At 36.7% G+C, this 19,649-nt stretch overlaps 1 protein-coding gene across 2 annotated transcripts in view; it reads left to right on the top strand.

Annotated features, from left to right (window-relative positions):
• LOC126849353 (uncharacterized) overlaps positions 1-19,649 on the top strand; it is a 202,239-nt gene that overhangs the window by 65,925 nt on the left and 116,665 nt on the right. For both annotated transcript variants that reach the window (XM_050591114.1, XM_050591105.1), the window contains exons 3-8: positions 3,855-5,375; positions 5,750-5,927; positions 6,511-6,750; positions 7,004-7,243; positions 7,425-7,618; positions 11,547-11,592. In XM_050591114.1, coding sequence (XP_050447071.1) covers positions 3,855-5,375; positions 5,750-5,927; positions 6,511-6,750; positions 7,004-7,243; positions 7,425-7,618; positions 11,547-11,592 — 2,419 coding nt within the window. The remainder of the gene's footprint in view (positions 1-3,854; positions 5,376-5,749; positions 5,928-6,510; positions 6,751-7,003; positions 7,244-7,424; positions 7,619-11,546; positions 11,593-19,649) is intronic.

Genomic DNA, 19,649 nt, shown 5'->3' with positions numbered 1-19,649 from the left:
ATGAAAATGTTTTAAATCTGAAAAAAATATAATTTGAAATAAAAAAAATTTAATTTGAATTATTTATATTATTTGTAATATTAGAAGAAATAGTCAATAGTCAACTTTCATGGACATTAAAATATTAAAAACTATAGATTATTTAAAAAAATACATTAAGATAAATATATTAACTGAAGTCTAGAATTCTAGAATTCTCTTTCTCTTTTTTACAATAATATGATATACAAAATTATTTTTGCAGGATGTATAAATAATTGTCTATATAACATGCGAAAAGTAACGATTTTACGCTTGATGGAAGAAGAAAAAGTATAAGTATAGAAAGTATGAGCTATTGAGTGAACAGTGTAATAAATATATGTTAAAATCTCGTTCGTTACTTCAGTGAAAAAAAAGGTCAAGATTTACTACCTTTAATTTAAATATTAATTTAAATTTACACACACTACCGGGAACTGTCGACACTGGCTATACTTGGCGGATGTATCGACGACTTTGACGTGCGACAAGCTTCCTCGCTTAATGAACGACGCTGATATTTTTTCCAAATTTTTTCTTATCCGAACTGGTTAACGACTTTTCTCATTTTAAGGAGGACATTAAGCGCGATCGTGTATTTCACACGGTGAAATTGCGTGTTGGCAATCGGCGAAGTCATTTCCGCGTTATTACTCGCTAATTAATTCATTTGGTCAATTAACGGTTTGACAGACGGATGAATAATTTAGCAGTCTGCAATTATTGTTGACAACTGAAAATACGCTACGCAACTTTATTTTGTCGTCTAAAAAAAAAAAAAGTTAAAACTGTCGAGACTTTCTTTTAACGAGCGTTTTCACTTGTCAGTACAGTCTCTGTATGTGCAAAAATTTTATTTTTCTATATACTATATATAATTTCTATATTTTATTTTTATGGGAAAATTTATTTAATATTTTATTTGTCAAGTAATCGAGACAATTAAAATTTACATGTCGCGTTTATTCTTGCATTATATTTATTAATTAAACGATTCATTATTTAGGATGTGAAATCTATGCTCACACGATAGTCGTAAATAATAAGAGCCGAACAATTTTCACTATCAATATCAGCGGCCGGCGAGTTAATTTATTGTTTTCTAGCAACGTCAATCTCGCTGATTGTCGTTATCATCAGCGGACAGCCGGCCCACGCGGAGGCGAGAGAAAATTTTCCAGACGCGCTCGCGTCTAATCATTTCGTGCTACAAGAGCTATCTCGAGCAGGAAGAAAGTGCACCGCTAGAAGCGCGACGTGCGTGCTTTCACATAAATATCGGCTTGATAAATGTACCGGCCGAGGCGTTATGAATGAAGAATATTAGAATGGCACATGGCGATTGCGCACCGATGGCCCCGTGCCATTGTAGGTATACTGCGGAGATTAAACGCGATTCCAATCAAGACGATTCACGCGCCCGCGCTTCCGCGTCCTTCGACGGAAACGTTGCACTCGATCCATCAACAATTACGGCGATTAAGATTCGCGTGAACAATCGGCCACATGGACGAAGAGAGTCATCGTTTTGTTAACTCGTCCGTCAGGATGCGTGAGATGCATTCAAAAATAATCCGTGACATATAATGAGATACAAACGATGATAAATTTTCGATGAATAAAACGGTGATTAAAAATTGGTCTTCTAATTTTGCACTATCTATAATAACATTATTAAATTAATGATAATACGTTTTGAATTTTTTATCTTTGATCTCTTTGACGATATTACCCGTATCGTAAATAATTTCAAATGCGACTGCAACTAATTTTTTTTATCAAAATCTTGAAGAGAAACTTGAAGATGTTTAGATTGCGAAAAATTCTTTCACGTTTTGAGTGAATAGTTACAAAATTTCACGGCACGTGTAATTCACTCCCACGTGGTAAATTGGTACTATAGGTGTAAAGGTCAAGCTTTCAAACATATGCTCATTGTGTTAACGGTTACAGTCGGATTATCCTCGAGACGAGTTCCTAATTGCTTTATGAGCGTATCCACCAACGCCGGGATTAACCTGTTGGAATAGACTGGTCTTCGTGGATAAGATCAAGGTATATCAAAGCCGCGAGAGATTGGTCGCCGATAATAAACGAGTTGACATATTCGAGACAGTTATATCCCAATATCCCACGCAGCGCCCGGCTGCATTTAGCCCGCGGCGCACAATGTAACACCCGCGTAGGAACAATGGGAAGCTCGTGCGCGATGATTGATCGTCCAGCTGGATGCAATCGTACCGGCTGAATATATATTCTCCTCTACCGTCTCATCTTGGCGGCTCTTCGTCTTACGCGGCCGACACGATGGACACGACGGTCGTGCATGTTACCGCTGTCTTGATGAGTTTCGCTAAACTCGCTGGTTAAGCTAACTGCGTGCAACGGTGGTTTTGCGTACGCACGACAGTCTATAAATTTCGTTCGCAGAGGTAGTTACGGTTCCAAGACTCTCTTCTTGCTCTTCCGAGTCTCCATCATTATTTCCTAGCTCGCAAGACTTTGATTGAAAAACTCATTTTTTCCGTAATTTTTAATCCTTCGATTTTCAATAGCGCTTACCTTTTTTTCATTTATTTTTTGATTGAGTCACTTCCCGACTGGATCGCAAATCGTATTTACCTTCTCGTTTTAATCAAGCTTATTCTTCCCATCCGGAATAATTTGATACGTCGATATGAGTCGACTAAAGAGTCAGTTTCGTCCGGTCGCGGCTGTCTCGTGCGTATCGGGATCGCGTGGGTCGAACTGCATCGAGGGACTTATGCAAATTCAATTTAACTCGCCTGTGCAGTGAAAGAGAGCTAGTCAAGCTTGATGCTCGAAGATTCTACGCTTATACTTTAGCATATTATTTTTAAAGAAAAAAATTACGTGTTATGTATATGTAGAGAGATTGTAACTTTTAATAGAATAGCTTTTACATTAAATATAAAATATATTAATTTCTTTGCATTATAGATATTTTGATCATAATTAAATTCTCAATTAAATTTTCAAAGTGAAACATTAGATATAATATAATATAAATAAGTCCGTAGTTTTCTTCTTAATCTTTTCGAATTATTAAATTTAATTAATTTTATTTTGATATTTATATTTAAGAGTGCAGAAAAAAATTTTATATATTTTTTATATAGCTAATTTTATGTAATTTTTTTTTTATATTACGCGCATTTTACCATCTTGATGTTGTACATCTTATAATACAAAGTAAATTAATTTATTAAAATATACTAAATGTACTTTTAAAAAGCTAATTTTATATAACTTTTTTATGTGCAGCACATTTTTGATTATGAGCACATAATCTTGATTAGGATGTATATGTTATATTCAGAATGACAGCGTGTGAGAGTGCTTTGAAACTTGAGGAGACGAATAAAGATGCGATTGATAACTAAATAAAATGAGAAAGCATGAGAGAAAGAAAGAGAAATGCACGTTGAAATCGGTTCGTCTTAAGTCGCGGCAGCTGGTCGGTTCCTTCATTTTATCTCGCATGACGAGCATCAAGGACTGCCAACCTCTCTCGTGTAACCGCTTCATTATATGCGCCATTTTAAAAATACGTTCCGCTGGCTAACTGTACGCGTGAAATATCCGCGCAAAGGTTACTCTCGTCGACAAGATTTTGCGAGTTTCTCTTTAGCCTCGATCGAGAGTCTATGTTTTAACGATATTTAACTCGTTATGGATGCATATGATGATGTTATTTTCACGAGTTATATTACATTTTACTGAGGAAAAAAAAGATAATGTTGCTTGATGCTTGAAAGCTTATTTCCGACAAGGGAACATTTTTAACGTCTTAAATTTTTATTTGTTTTCAGGAGGAAATTGGTGAGATCATTGAATCAGCTCCAACGACTTCGCTTCACATCACGGATGAACCAAAGTATTCGGCTCAGCCTGAAAAATCGTCCAATTACGCGAATGAATCATTCACTCCGAGATCCTTGCCAGCCACCACGAGATTGCATAGTTTTGTAAGGAGACAAAATTCGTTGACGAGAAGCGGCGAAGATATCGGCGATTGGTCGAATAGTATCCTCGCGGAATTTAATAGCATAATTGCCAAGGAGATCAGCGAACTGACCAAAGAGAAAAAGAAGAAGGAAGCCACGCGGCGTAGCGACGATGACGTCAGAGTGATACAGTACAAGGAGTTGCTGAACGAATTCGGATTATCCGACAGCGAGAATTCCGATCGAACGTCCACCGAACATGAGCCTCCTCAGGACGAGGAGAATCTTCGAGATCGCAGAAACGGCAGATTGTTCGTCGACGACGATTGTCGCTGCCTACTAAACTCCGATTACGACGAGCCGCACGATCGAGTGATCCCGGAGAACAGAAAGAGCGACAGTCTGCCGGAGAATCTACAAGACATCATCGGCAAGCGTGGTCGATTTCATACGACGGACACTCTGAGTTCCGACTACGACGAGCCCAGCAATTGCCTGCCGATGAATTCGATCAGGAGCCAGATCGATCGAATCACCTCTAGTCTACCGTCGAAGCTGGAGCGCGGGTGTACTCCGAAGGACGCGCGATTCAATCCTTGCCATGCACCAAAGACACCTGTAGGATTAAGCTCGAGGACCAATGAAAATATCATAAATATCGGAAGCTCATTGAAAAGCGCCGAGGAAGAGCTCGGAGAAGCCGGCGCGAAGTTGCCGCCACGACAACGATCCGAGAGAAAGATAAGTTTGCCTGTCAATTTGATGAGCCAAAAGCGTAGAAAGGCAACGCGATTGCAGAGGCTCCGACATGGCACGAACGATCAAGAGACAATGGATCCCGATTACGACGATGTATTTGTGAACGAGAAGATTGGCGGCAGATCTAAATCCTTGGACAATCGCGTGCCAAAGTCGGCGCCCGTGACGCCGACGGAGGAAAAGAAACCGCCGTTTTCCAAGTTATTAAAAAAACGACACATCTCGATGTTTCACGAAAACTCAGACGATGTTATCCTGGTGAGCGTGTCCTCGCTGCCGGATCAAGATCTGTTGCGTCTAAGAAATGACAGGCGTCACGAATCGAAAAACGGCAAAATGAATTCGAAGGAAATGTTAACCAAGAAGAGGGCTATATCGCCGCTAACTCTACGCTCTGATATTACTGCGAAGAGACTGTCGGAATCGGACAGAGATGTCAGACAAGTTAGCCCAGTAGACTTGAAGAAGTTCTCTCTGGTGCGACCATGGGGCAACGACGTCGCAGTGAGTTGCGATTTGCCCGTGAATGACGACTTCGAGGAGAATTGCGGGATCGAGAATGAAACCTTCGCTAAATTGGAGCAAATTGACGTAAAAAAGATTATAGAAGAGCAAAAAGCAGGATCCGTAAGTTTCATTAATTATTATTAATTATTTTGTTGTTATCAATGTTAGAATTAATTATATTGTTTGTTAATATAATTAATTTCATATAACGTGTATATATTTCAATAACTGTAATGAGATTTATAATCAAAGGAATAAATTAAAATAAATATAAACACATATAATAGATATTTAAATTATATATATATGTAATATATTTTAAAATAATTAATTTTTAAATATTTATAAATAATTAGATATGAAAGGTATATTTCACAATAGGTATTATTAGTTGTGGCACTTTTAAATCAGCATCAATGTGTCTTTGCATTCACAACACATGTACGATGACAGAAAGCGCGAGATCTGATTACTTTATTTTATTCCACTCGTAGCTGCCTATTTCTCTGCAGTCCCTGTTGTCGAGGATACGAAATGGTTCGGGTTCTTGTTGCCCGAACAGTCCACCGATGGTAGATTCTCTCACTTGCTCCGACATGGCGACTCAAACCTCGCCGGCGATTTCGAGAAGTTCCAGCTTCACCTGGGTTAGCGATTGCGACTCTCCCCAAGGTAATTTCCGTATCATCCCGATCCTTTACATGACTTGCTTGATATACATATTCATAGGCTTAGTTAACGTCCGTGAAATTTACTTCCGTTCTGGTTCTCCGTAATCCACTACACGACTATTCCTTCGACAAGAATTTCGTTAATCGATGATTTACGTCCGATTAATTTTCTACATAGTTTTTGCATTCATTAAAGTTAAAATTTATTTCGAATACTTTTTTTTATACGGTTAAATAACACAGAATGGGACGTTATAATTTTATATTTTATTCTTTCGATATCTTTTTTGTTCGAAAAATTCTTCTTTCTTAAGAGTTAAAAATTAATGGAACATGTTATATATGTGTGTGTGTGTGTGTGTGTGTGTGTGTGTGTGTGTGTGTGTGTGTGTGTGTGTGTGTGTGTGTATGTATGTATGTATATATGTATATAGTTTTCGGAAAATATATTTTGTATAATGTAAGATATTGTGCTATTAAAGTTTAACGTATATAATTCAATGGATATGATATAATAAAAATAAGAATAATATTGCAAATTTAATTAAATATAGTTTATTAAATCGCGTTTCTCTTTATTATAGCCGAGTCTCAATTAGATTCGCAATCATTGCAAGATGAAAGCACATTAGACCCAGTTTCTCCCCAAGACACTGTGGATGACGACAATAGATCCTCGTCATCGTCGCAGGACCTCTTGCAGAGCATGGACGAGATTTCCTCCGGAAGTCTATCGCCGGATACTACTGACAGAGCATCTCCGCTCGAAAGCGGAATTGGAACAGCGAGTCCGCCTAGAAGCACGGATCGGCGCTTGACTAAACGTAAGATAAAAATACTTTACTTTTGTCTTAAAAATTTAATTTACAGAGAAATTGTCATATTTATATTTTTCTTAACATTTTCGTAGCATTTTATTTCGTCAAATATATAAATTATTCATGATCTTCTTAATGTGGCTTGTAACCAAAAAAATTTTTTCTCGCCCATGTAACATAGACGCGATTGCATTGTTGAATTTTATAAAAATTGACATTTGCTAAAGTTTTGACGCACCCGTGCTTGTCTCTCGTGTAGCGTCAACACCGAACAAATGCCATCGCAAAGAGACGTGGGAGCGGATCCGGCGACGACCGTCGAAATTGAACTCGCGAAATGACAAGAACTCGCAAGACGTGTGGGTGAAACGCGAAAGCGTGCACACGCAAACGAAACAGAACGACGATCAGTACTCACAAGATGCGGTGGACAGCAGTAGCGGTCTTGATGATTCCTTGCCAAGGATCAAGACGCCCAGACCCACCAATTTACCGCTATGTGAGTCATATTATTGTTATCTTACGCCTTTTTTTTCCTTTATTACGCGCGCTTTATTTTCTCTTATATGAATCGAATTTATTTTGAAAATTTTACACAAAGGTTTTGCGATATACGTATTGCATTTCACTTTTATATATCGTAAAGTCTAATCTAGCTGTTGAATTTTTTTTTGTGACAGGCTTGTCCATTACCGCGAGCAGTTCTTTGAGCTCGGGCGAACTGCTCGAGACGCCACCCCGAGCACCGTCCTCGCCGTCTGCGGCGAGTCTTCAGCTGAAACCAGAACCTCTAGCCGTGGAAATGGGCGGGAAAAGCAGCAGTGCGCCGTTGTTGGAAAATAACGACGCCGGGAAGGCTAACGGGAAGGTGCCGGTGAGTTTCTTTTCTTTTTTTTCTGAGTTTTGAATAAATTTAAATAGTTGTAATAAAACAGAAAGGGTTAATCGATAAAAAAATAAAAAATATATGAAACGAATATAAAATATTTTATTTTAATATTTAAATAATAATTTTTTTATCTTATTTTTAATCGATTAAATGACTCAGATAATTAAAATCTATACGATCTATTGCCAATAGCTTTTCACGTAAGATGTTTATATATAAAAAGAAATCATGCATAATATAAGGTGCCGATATATATATTATAAATAAATAGATTAGAACATTCCACGTAACAACATACCATCCGTTTCTATCCCGACTTATCCTTCTTTAATATGCGAGCGTGCGAACTTACATAAGCGAACATCGGTTGACGTCAAGTGCTGATACGAAACGTCCCTTAAATAATATCGATAGCTAACTTGAGCATGACTCGTAGAGAGGGAGAGGCTTACATCGGGTATCCTAGACGCGGACGGCGGACATTAATCGCGCAGCAGCGGAGCATGTACGACGCTATCGGGATATCGAGATTATCCGATGCGCAAGGTGTATCTCAGGTATACATGCATACGCCTCTCCCTTCGGTCTCGGCCGCGTTCGGCAATCCGCTGTTTACGGATGGTTATTGGTCTCTACCCACGTGGTGCGCGGACGTCGTTTGACGTTGATTATCGCGTCCCGTATGCTCTGCTTCGCATAATCCGTCGTGGACCAGGAGAAATATCGTAAGATCGACATTTTGTTGCCGCGTTATGAGTCTCGGATTCCCTTCTTCTGGACAGGTATATTCACCTGTTTCACGAGAGACGGGAACTTCTTGCAAACCAGCTCATCATCGCGTGGGAATCAGTCGAGTCAATCTGCCCGCTCAGCTAGGCGTGTGATCTGCGTGTGTGACTATTTGGTCTCCTATGATTAATCTTAAAGAAACAATTAATTTTCACGATTTTGTGAATAATTACGACACGAGAGATCGTTGACAAATTTGGTGTAGAAGAGCAAGCTTATTAATTGGAGAGTATTATTAATAAGAAAAATTAGTTATTTGCTATTTAAAAATTACTTGCTAATCTTTTATACATCTGCCAAATTTAAATTCTTTGGTTCTATTAATTGAATTAAAATTTATATTTGTGAATATGCCGTAGAACTTGCTTATAAATAATACGATATCTTAATACAATAATTTAAAGATACATATTATTGCGTATAATGTCAGTAAACGAATGTTATAAACTAAAATATTAAATATAAAATTTACGTATATATTTTTGATTAGCAGTTTAGCTTTAATCTTGTTATAATATATACATAAAAGAATTCTTCAAAGTTTATTTGTGCTTTATTATTTCATCTTTTATGAACTTCCTGTGAAAATAATTAACTTCATCCATGGTAACGTCAATAGAATTAGTTTCAGCGCTGTTTACTTGATTAACATGTATTCAGGCAATTAATCATTATTTATGATTTAATTTAAGTGCTAGAGTATATGGATGACTAGTTAAATAGGTCGTGCTTATTGTTTTCTCGACTCATGCTTCCCGTCATTCTTGTCCTCTCGAGAATCCGTCGTTCGCTTCATGCACAACGAATATTGTGCAAGGTCAGTCTTTGACGGTAAAAGCGGCGCTCCGCCTGAATGCACTTGGTGAGCCAGGAAAGAGAAGAGAGAGAGAGAGAGAATCAAGTCAATATTCTATTTACCTCAAATATTTTGGGTGACAACCGGTAACGGGACATAGTTTGATTGCAGCCGGCTGCATTTCGCATTCTGTATGTGAATCCGATCGTGGCTCGACCTTTGACGTGCACATGCACGCGCGCATCTGCGCATTTATATATTGGTGGTTTTCGTTGGACAGTGGCCGCGTATGCAAATTATCAATGAAGTGTCAGTACACGAGGAGATTCGCGCTCGAGTGAGCACGTTGCCTCTCGATAAACACCCATTGCACGAGGATGCGCGCGCGCACGGAAGTCGCGCGTGAACACCCGGTACTGGATTGCCCGTGTTGGTGAGCGCTCAAAGGTAATGGGGCAGCCAGCCGTGGCGGCGTATTAATCGGTTGGCATCCTCGGATCTTGAATATAGCCACGCCGTGTGGTCTATCACGTACGCGTGCACGAAGGCCGCGGTGGAAAACTTGGGCTTTAAATGCATATCTGTCTCCCTCTCTCTCTCTTTTGGAGATTATAAATGATGACGCACAATTGTTCTGTTCCGGATCCGAATGCATACGGATCGAATGCGGAGCCGAGAACTTTTTATGCAGCTTTTATGTTTAAATGAAAATTTTAATCAACCATTCAATTTCAAGTGTTAAAAATTTGTTCAACAAATGGCGCTTTAAATACATTATTTATTTTAATCTTGGAAATGTGCGTATTTTAGAGCTGCAAATTTAATTAAACTAGAGTACAAGAAGCCGATGCCGAATATATATTGTCTTAATCTCTTTAAATAAAATTATATATATATATAACAATTGAATCTTTTTTTTAACATTTTTGTAAAATATTATATCTATTTTATTGCGATTATATGAGTGGAAGAATTGCAGAATAAAATATAGATATCAGAGATATTTATTTTTGAAACTGCCAAGACTGCAATGACGCACCTGTGTAAAATATGCTTCTCGGAAAGTAACGGTTCAAAAGAGATACATTTGTTTGAGACTACGGGAAAATTTTCAGTAAAAGTGTAGCGTATCTCTTTGCGTCACATTGTTTCATCTCGTATCTCGTTTGTAGACGAAGTGATTCGAGGATCCCGGGAAACGATATAACTTTTGTTTGACAATTTCTGGCAGGTTTGCTTTGAAACCTAGTAAGTCGTAAAAAATATAGCCTATTCGATCCTGTTTGAAAAAAATATTTTACAACTCTACTAGGTTACGACTTTTAAATATGGCATCGATATCTGAAAATCCATTGCTTTATATAATTGCTTCATCATAATGACGTAACATTTCTTTTTCAAAATCACACATTTCACTTCGTCATATTGATTATTTTAATTACGCCTCATTATTTCTATGACGAATCATATTTTAACGATAATTTTTACTTTGCTCCTTTCATATTTAAATTTTACGCTTAGTGATTCTGTGTTCGAAGAGAGATATATAATTGATGACCTTTTTAGAGCGAGAACGGCGTATTGCGTGTGTGGATTCTTAAAGATAATTATGAACTTTTCATTTTTTTTCGTTAATATTGGAGGGATATCGATCGATACACGATACACATCCGCTCGGTGGGGCACGACGTAGATAAGGTCATGGTTGTTTTCGAGGCCGACTCAAGTGTAAGTAGGTCACGGTTCAATCGCGTCGATTATTATTTATCTTTCGTTGCTAGAAAATAAAATTAGAATCCCCGATAAAAAGAATAACGATCGCGTCTTTTGTGTCTGCGCGTATTATCAGGCAATAAAACGTCTCCGCACCTAGACCCGACGAAGTTAAAGAACCGGTTCTCTTTTCCGATATAATAGTATAAAATTACGTTATCAGCTCTTAAACGATTAAATTAAATGTACACTAATATAATATCTCTGTGTGCATAATCGTAATTAGGAATTCACTTGGAATCTTGAGACGTTTCAAATAACGTACGTGCAGCGGTTCTTCGAAACGCCTATCTTACACCGAGATACAAAACAGGCTTTACTAGTTCATTACTTTAACTCGTCGTTAAACGGGAGAATCAATTTATTTCGAGCGATCCTTTTACCGCGGCAATAGTTTGAGAAATACTGTCGTCGCGCGGTACATTTGACTGGCAGTAAACGCATCGTCCTCGCTAAAAGTGCTCCTTCGACCCTTTCTTTGCATGGTCTTGCAAGCACCGAAAATATTTTTCCGCAGTTTCTCAAACCAATAATACCGTTCTCTGCTATTTTCAGAGTTTGCAGCAGCAGCCGCGCTCGCAGTCAGAACGGCAACTATCAGGTAAGCGAACGAAACGACTATCCCATTCGATCATACATGAATCGGTGTGCTTGAAGTCGATACTGTAACAATATAGTACCATATTCCCAGTAACTATTTCCCGATACGAAAAAAACTTTTAATGGTCGATAAAACGAATTGATTTTAAGGTGATATTGATAGCGTGATTATTGCGTGAGTGGACTTGGCAAAAGAGTCCTGAAATCAAGCGAGAGTAGTAATTTCGATTTCTTGCGCGTTAATTGAAGTATGAAAATAATTTGAGATATTCACGCGCGATATATAACGACATTCGTATTTGATGCTTAAAGAGACATGGATATATCTATGAAATGGAAACATAATTATATTGTATATTTTGTATATTAAAAATACTGAGAAATTATGAAATTAAAAATTTCAGAAGTTATAGAAATATTTAATTATACACAAGATCTATCAGTTTTTAATTGCGAATTAAATAAGAATAAAAATACTTTTTCTTACTTGATTTGTGAGAAATTCATTTTTAAAAATGATTTCTTTAAAATACGTTGTACACATAGTGTTGATGAGCACGGCATCTCTCGGTTCGTATCTGATTACATTTGAATGATGATTCGATCAGTTTACGACGCCAATCTGCCATTAATTTACGCCACCCGCATGGGATGCAAACGAGGCCGACGCAAGCGAAAATGGATATTGACATCTTTGATCGCGCGAACGAAACGCGCCTGCGATCGATCGATAGGCCGATCTCCATCGAATAATATCGGGCTGTGCGTCCGATAACGAGTTTAGCGCGTAATCAATTTTCCCTCGCAACGCAATCGAATGCAATTTGCGGCGGCGCGTTGGAAACGACAGAATTTTCGCCCTCGGACCGCCAATGATACACTAATGCGTCTGGGTGTTCATTACGTGAGGGGATTCTCCGGCTAGACTTAACGCGCATGTAATATTCTCAGTTACGCAGCACGAAATTAATTGAAGACATCCGCGTAATATTCTCGTAATGTTCAAGGTGCGCCGAGATTTATCAGGTTTTGCTACTCTGTAGAGATTATCTCGAAGTTACGCGTTCTTTGCATGGATATGCCTAGACATACGTAGAGATGATTCAGTAGTAATATCTTGCGCAATCTATTTTGTTAAATGATTTCTCTATTTTTTATTAATAAGTTAAATATAATTTTTTTAAATATAATATAATTTTTTTTTAAATATAATATAATTTTTTTTTTAATATAATTTAATTTTTTTTTTTTAATGTAATTTAATATTAATCAAATTTTTGTCATACTCAGATTTATATTTTTGTCATATTTATTTTGAGTAGATAATATACATATATATAATGTGAGAAATAAATGTACAAAAATGAGAGGTACACGTGTGAGATGGTATAAAAGAAAGAAAGAAGTTTAATTAACTTCTCTACGGTAATGTAAAAATAATGATAGATGTCGAGAGTAACTTCCAATATCATCTTCTCTATCACGCGATATATGAAAGTTCTATCGCTTCCTATCTGGAGCTCATGCATTCGTATTGTGTCGAATCCGATCGCGAAAGTTTAATTAATTATCGACGCGAACTAATTGCTTTCTCGCGGCGCGATCCCATGGCGCGACGTGATTATGACTTCCGGTGTAGGCACACCCGAGGTTAGTATGCATCTGTGGATGCACCGGCGATGTACTTTCCTTCTCGCCCGCGGCGATTTAATCGGCACCGCGCTAATCGAATAAATCTTGCGATAGGATGAAAGCGGATGAAAAGAAGCGACTCTCTGTGATGACTTGCGACAGAGTGGAAAGTCAGCAATACCGCTGCCGCCTTGAACTAGAAAATTACTTCCCCTATATGGCGTCGCACAAGATATTTATTACCCGGTGTAAAAATAAAAAATTTGCGCCATATTTTCCTCAACAGTCAATGAAGAACTATCGATCTTTTTTACCGGATCATGTAGTATAATACATTTTGTAATTTAATTGCGAACATCCGAATCTTAAACTTATGTATTTCAAAAGAGGAAAGATATCTGAAGAAATATTCAATTTTTTATTTTTTTTATTAAGGAGAATATATAAATTTTTAAATAAAATAAATTAATAAATAAAATATATATTTTTTTTTAATATCGCGATAGTTCGAAATGAATGTGATTTATCTGCGTTGAAAAATAATATTCTTAAAAAATTCGGGCACTAAAATCAATCATCTAAGAACATCTCTCGCATACAAATCTGTATTATCACTTGGAAACCTAAAAAAAAATAGAACAATAACGGATAGTAATGATAAGAGATTTGTTCGTTGCTTCTCTATTTTGACGATTCGAATATCCGTATATTTATTATCATTTTGGTCATTTTTTTATAACCAAACAAATGTAGCAGAGAAAACCCCGCTTAATTTACGCTGCGGAAAATAATCGGCGCGAAATAATTCGAAGCAATAAATTATTTCTAAGAATTTATAGCCGATGGCACTGCAGCGATGATTATGATTAACGATCAAGTTTACCGTTGATATAAAAGTCCTGTTTCTCGTATTTTTATGAAAATCAAATTTTCATAAAATATTTTATTTTTTTACGATATTTTTATCTTAAAATGATATATGGAAAGGAATATTATAATGAATAAGGCATATAATTTTTTACATTTTGAATTACATATTGGATATATTTATGAATTGCCGATTCAAAGATAGAAATTTAATGTCAATGAAATTTATTACATTTTTTTTCATGCGAATATTTATAACATCCTTTAGTACAACGTTTAACCTTTATATGTTAAATCGAAAATGTTTTATTGATATATTATTTTTTTTTAATATTTCAAAGTAATTATGTAATGCATAATATATATCAACATTTGTTGAATTTTGTTATAATTCCATCTAATAAAACGGTCTTTAATTCGCTTTACATGGCCTAGAAAGCTACTAGTAGGTTACATGAATAGGAGGAACTGGGACAAATGACAGTTTGAAAAGCGCGTTACCGCGATATCGAGGATTAATCCTTGCCAAGAAAACTAGAACAGCATCCTACAATTGTGTATCGTCGAAAATGGATCGATATTTAAAACGTGACAGGGATAAATTTTTTCATCAAATGCATTTTTAATAAAATCTCTTCTTAATATCACACGCTAATCATTACAATAGGATCCTGAATTTATAAAAAATTTTTCTGTCTAATTAAAATGACGAAAACATCAGCAAATTCTAAAAAATATTGTGTCATTATTCTTTTTAAATATTACATCGCGGAATATTACATAAACAATTATGGAAACAGAATTCTCTCACGAGCAAGTGAAGGATATGCGATCGAAATCATATGCGATGTGTATCGCGAACACGATTCTCGATATTAATCTCTCGGATTTTGATAAATTAATCAGGATAGATGATTGTTAGCGCAACATGAAACATCTATACATTGGACAGGTGATTTGATCGGTTCGCAAAATAAAAAAAAGAGCGAAGAAGTAGCGGGTCGCATGGGACGCTTGCGCCGCGGCGCCGCCGTCGCCGTCGTCGTCGGCGGCGGCTTTTATTCCATCCTCCGATGGAAGTCGTCGCCAGTCGTCGCTATCACAGCCACCGCGACGTTGGGCCGCAGTTTGCGAAGTGGCACTCCACGCGGCTCGCGCGCGCGTCTCATCACGAGCCGTATGGTCACACGCACGTTTCGTTTAATCTCACGATCGCACCAGCCAGAGGTACATATTAATTAAATGCGCGCGGCCGGTCGCGTCTCGGAGAGATCCTTCGATCAAAACTGAAGGAGCGATTATAGATGGATTTAGCAAGTCGCGGTTATTTCGAAGCATGCAGCAGGATATCCTGATCGATTTTAATATTCCTCAATTTTTTTTATGTGAATATATATATACGTTTTATTCCTTCTTTTTTATTTTCCATGTCTTTTAAAATTTTGTTACGACAGAAAATATTAAAGTGCGTGGAATAAAATTATAGACTAAGTGTTTTGTTATTACGTGAGACACAAATGTTTCTTGAATTCGCTACATTGGCACGTCATTATTAAAGAATGTTTAGAAGCGCTTAATATAGAGTCCACCTTTTCCGCGGAAAAAGAAGGGTTAAGAGGACAAAACGATATTTTGCAGCAGCTGTTTCTTCTTAGAAAAGTGTTTTATAATTTTTGAACGCCACAGTTCCGTCAAGCGCGCCCGCGTTTTTGAACAGCGTTTGGTATCTGTCATCCGTCAGCATGCGTTGACGTAACGCATTAGTAACACATATGTTTAAAAATATTTTTAATTGTCAGTGACCAAGTTTTGTTCATTTCTAATTCCGTGACATTATTTCTTTATAATGAGCGATTAAAAATTTAATTTAATTTAATTTTTACGATAACTATATTAAAATTTATATCAAATGTGTATTTATATTAAAATTTTATATATAATTAAAGAGTAACAGAATTGTCACTCTTCTGAGAAATGGGGAAGATAATTTATTTGTGCTGAAAGAATGAAAAGGAAAAAAATGAAAGAATTTTAATAAATTATTGGAATTTTTTATTAGTTCTTTTTATTTTTCGTTATTGTTATTTGAAATGATAAAGCGATTTTTTTAGCAAAGCAAAAAATTAAAAAGATATTTGATATCAAAAATTAAAATTTCTTAGCGAGATTAGCTTGACGAATTTAGATAAAATAAAATTTGTATTTCTATTTTATTTTTATTATTGATTTTTATTTTAAATAATTTTTCTTAAAGAAGAAATAATATTGTACATATAATGTTGCATTATTAAATATTCCACACTAAGCACAAAAAAAAATACCAAAATATAGAAAAAGTTCTATAAGACAGCTCGCGGAGAATATATAATTCTAAGCGAAATGATAAGTTTTTGTATTAACAAAATTTTATATATTTGTCGAAGATTTATGTAATGATTAGTTGCGAAAATAGTCCGAATATTTCCTCGATGTGTCGATATTTATACTTCAATCGAATTTCCATATCATCTGTTTCTCTAAGATACGCGCATCTGGAAGCACTTTCACGCAGTTTAATTGCAGAAATGTGGGGGTCGCGGGACCTCCTCTCGAATTCCTCATCGACTGCACCGAAAAGCAAGTTAACCCACGTCGGAAACGGTGCGCGGCCGTCGTAACTTTGTTCGTTCCGTACTATTTTTATCCGATGAAATTTCCTGCGCTAAAAATATGCGAGAATCGCGACGATCCTCGCCGTGAAGTGTCCATCGAAGCGTGACAGCGGCTTTATTGACAGGAGGAATCCATGAAATTCGCCGCTGTCGTACGGCGGTCGCGCTCCACTTGCGTTCGCCATTTTGCCGCAATTATACGAGGCGACAAGTTACTTTCCGTCCCTTCGCGTTTTGCGAAATTTACACAATTTTACGAAACAAGGCATGACCGCGATATCGAGACGAGGACAACGATCGACTCGGTTTTCATTTAAATACATTAGCGTGGAACCTACATGTCATAGAGCTCTTTTTTCTTCTCTTGCCATATTATGAAATGTAATTTCTTCTATCCGCGCAGATATTTAAGTCTTTATTAAAGTAGGTGAGTAAAACTTTCCCTTTATGCAACTTTCGCGTATCGATTATTTAAATTGTTGACTTTGTTATCGCGCCTTAAAAGGATCATAAAACGGACGTTAATTATGAGCATAATATCGGTCTTGATTAATTATCGGATGCAACTTATTCCAGTTTAGACTTTTGTTTTTCTTTTTTAATACAGCAAATGTTCAATAAATAAAATGTTTAATGTAAAATCTCTCTATCCATTGATTATTGCGAACTTTGGAGTTCATTCGAGACAACCATTCGTTTCGCGTTAGCCAATGCTTAAGTGACGTTTCGTAACAATACCGAATTAAGATCGATACCCGATCGTATAAGGAGATAGCTTTCTTATTGTTCGCTCGGGAAGTATTTAATCTCGTCGTTTGGCGAGATCGGCCGATTCGTTATGCCGGGAGAAAGGCGCCGGTTTCCCTCCCATGTCTCGCCGATCATTGTTGACCCTCGTTGACAAACCATCGAGAGGAAAAACTGCAGCTTATCTAATAGCAGATTATTTATTGATTCGCAAGCTAAGTGACTAGATGCAGATCGTGATTAAATTGATAACGCGGCTTAATCTCGCATGAACATTTTATCATATATTGAGGTATAATTTTGTTATTATATATTAAACATTTAGAAGCAGAATGTGTTTTAAGATTAAAAGTACATATGATGTACACATAGCACCGAAGTTTAGTTTTAATTAATTTCAAATAAGATATTACACAAGTAATAATATTGCATATATTGTTATTTTTATATTTTTTAAGTAATGTTTTTTTTTAAATTTTTGAAGTAATAAATTTTTAAATATTTTGTAATATGATAGTTATGGTATTTTGCCTCGTAGTTTTCAGCGATTTAATAATCGCAGTCCTTCGTCTCGGTCGCTCCGTTTAGATGATGCTGCGAACCGCGAAAGGTCATGCTATAATTTTCCATTTATTTATAAATATATACTTATCGCATGATGCTTATAAACCGCAGACGAAGATCATCGTATTCCAATAACGCGATAAAGCATTTTAATTGATACAAAAAGTTCCAAAAATGAACAGATGATTAAAGGGCATCTGAAATATCAGAGCGTGATTCTAAAAATCGCAACGTTTTTCAAACGTTTTTAGTATTTCTTGGAATTTTTATTATCTCAGCAGTCTCTCGATGCAGATCACATACACGATCCATAGTATAAAATATTCTTGTCTGAATGCGAGAAAAGATAGATACAGATACATTTGATGATTTAGCGACGTAACGGTAAATAATTCGCATAACAGCACATTGACATAATCATATGATTTAGTGGAAGATGCGCGCGCGATTCGAAGTGCACCAGATGACGGACAGTTCTCAGATGCGTCTCTCGCCGTATACCGAGTGCCGACGAGATCGGAAGATGTTTGCGAGACCGTCGCAATCTGTTACCGGCGAGACTGTCGTCACTGTAAAGTGCCACAAATCGCTCGTTAAGCATCGTGATTACCGCTTTCCTTCGACAATATACATACACACACATACATACCGTCGCTTGCGCAATAAATCTCTCCATCTCGTCGCGCGCGCCCGGAGAGATGCTGAGTAACCTTGAAGAGAGGCATCTTTTATGCGCACACATGTTCGCACGCGTCGTCGCATTTTTACCTATTCGCAGCTTTCTCTGCAACCGGGATCCGTTTGAACTTTTTTTTTTTTTTTCGCGAACACGCGGAAAGTAGCCGGTCAACCTTACGGGACGTCGATTAATTCGCGTATGCGACGATGACTTTAGAGAAACGTATCGATCGTGTCTACTATCAAGCTTGCAGCGGCGCGGGAAAGCTCGTTAGCGAAACTTGGAATTTGATTTTATACCAAGATAACTCGATCTATTTTCCCTGACTCTTGTTAGCCAATGTGAGGCAATTTGAAGAAAATGTTAAAAGTCGTGAGTGGGATATTGTGTTGAATCGTGGAGAGCAAAGGATTGGGATAATTGCAAATAATTTACGTGTGAAAAGAAGACGCGAATTGAAAACTTGAATTTGACAGGAGAGAAGAGTGTAGAAAAATAAATAACGGACTTCAAATGTGAAATTTTTGGTCAGTATTAGAGGCAGATAATAATAATTTTTCAACACTTGCAACTGATAATTACTGAGTTTTCTGGAAAAAATATTATTAAATATAGAAAATAAAAAAATGTTTAAAAAAATTAAATATTCTTAAATAAATTTATATCTTAAAGTTCCAATTTTGTTTGTTTATAGATCCGCTTTTATGTGTCAAATTAAGATGAAAGATGTTTGTGTTAAATGCAATGGATGCGCCGTCTCTGATTAGAAACGAGGTTGCTAATTAATTTCAGCGCAAACTTGTAGTTTCAGAAATTAGGCTCTACGTGTTGGCGGAAACATGTTGATTTTGAAAGCTTTGGAAGAGGAAAACAGCCGTCTTCATTTGTGGCAATACACACCTTTCTCCTCGACAAAGA

The sequence above is a fragment of the Cataglyphis hispanica genome, chromosome 1, assembly GCF_021464435.1.
Source record: "Cataglyphis hispanica isolate Lineage 1 chromosome 1, ULB_Chis1_1.0, whole genome shotgun sequence".
NCBI lineage: Eukaryota > Metazoa > Arthropoda > Insecta > Hymenoptera > Formicidae > Cataglyphis > Cataglyphis hispanica.
This window is presented reverse-complemented; position numbering and strand designations above follow the sequence as displayed.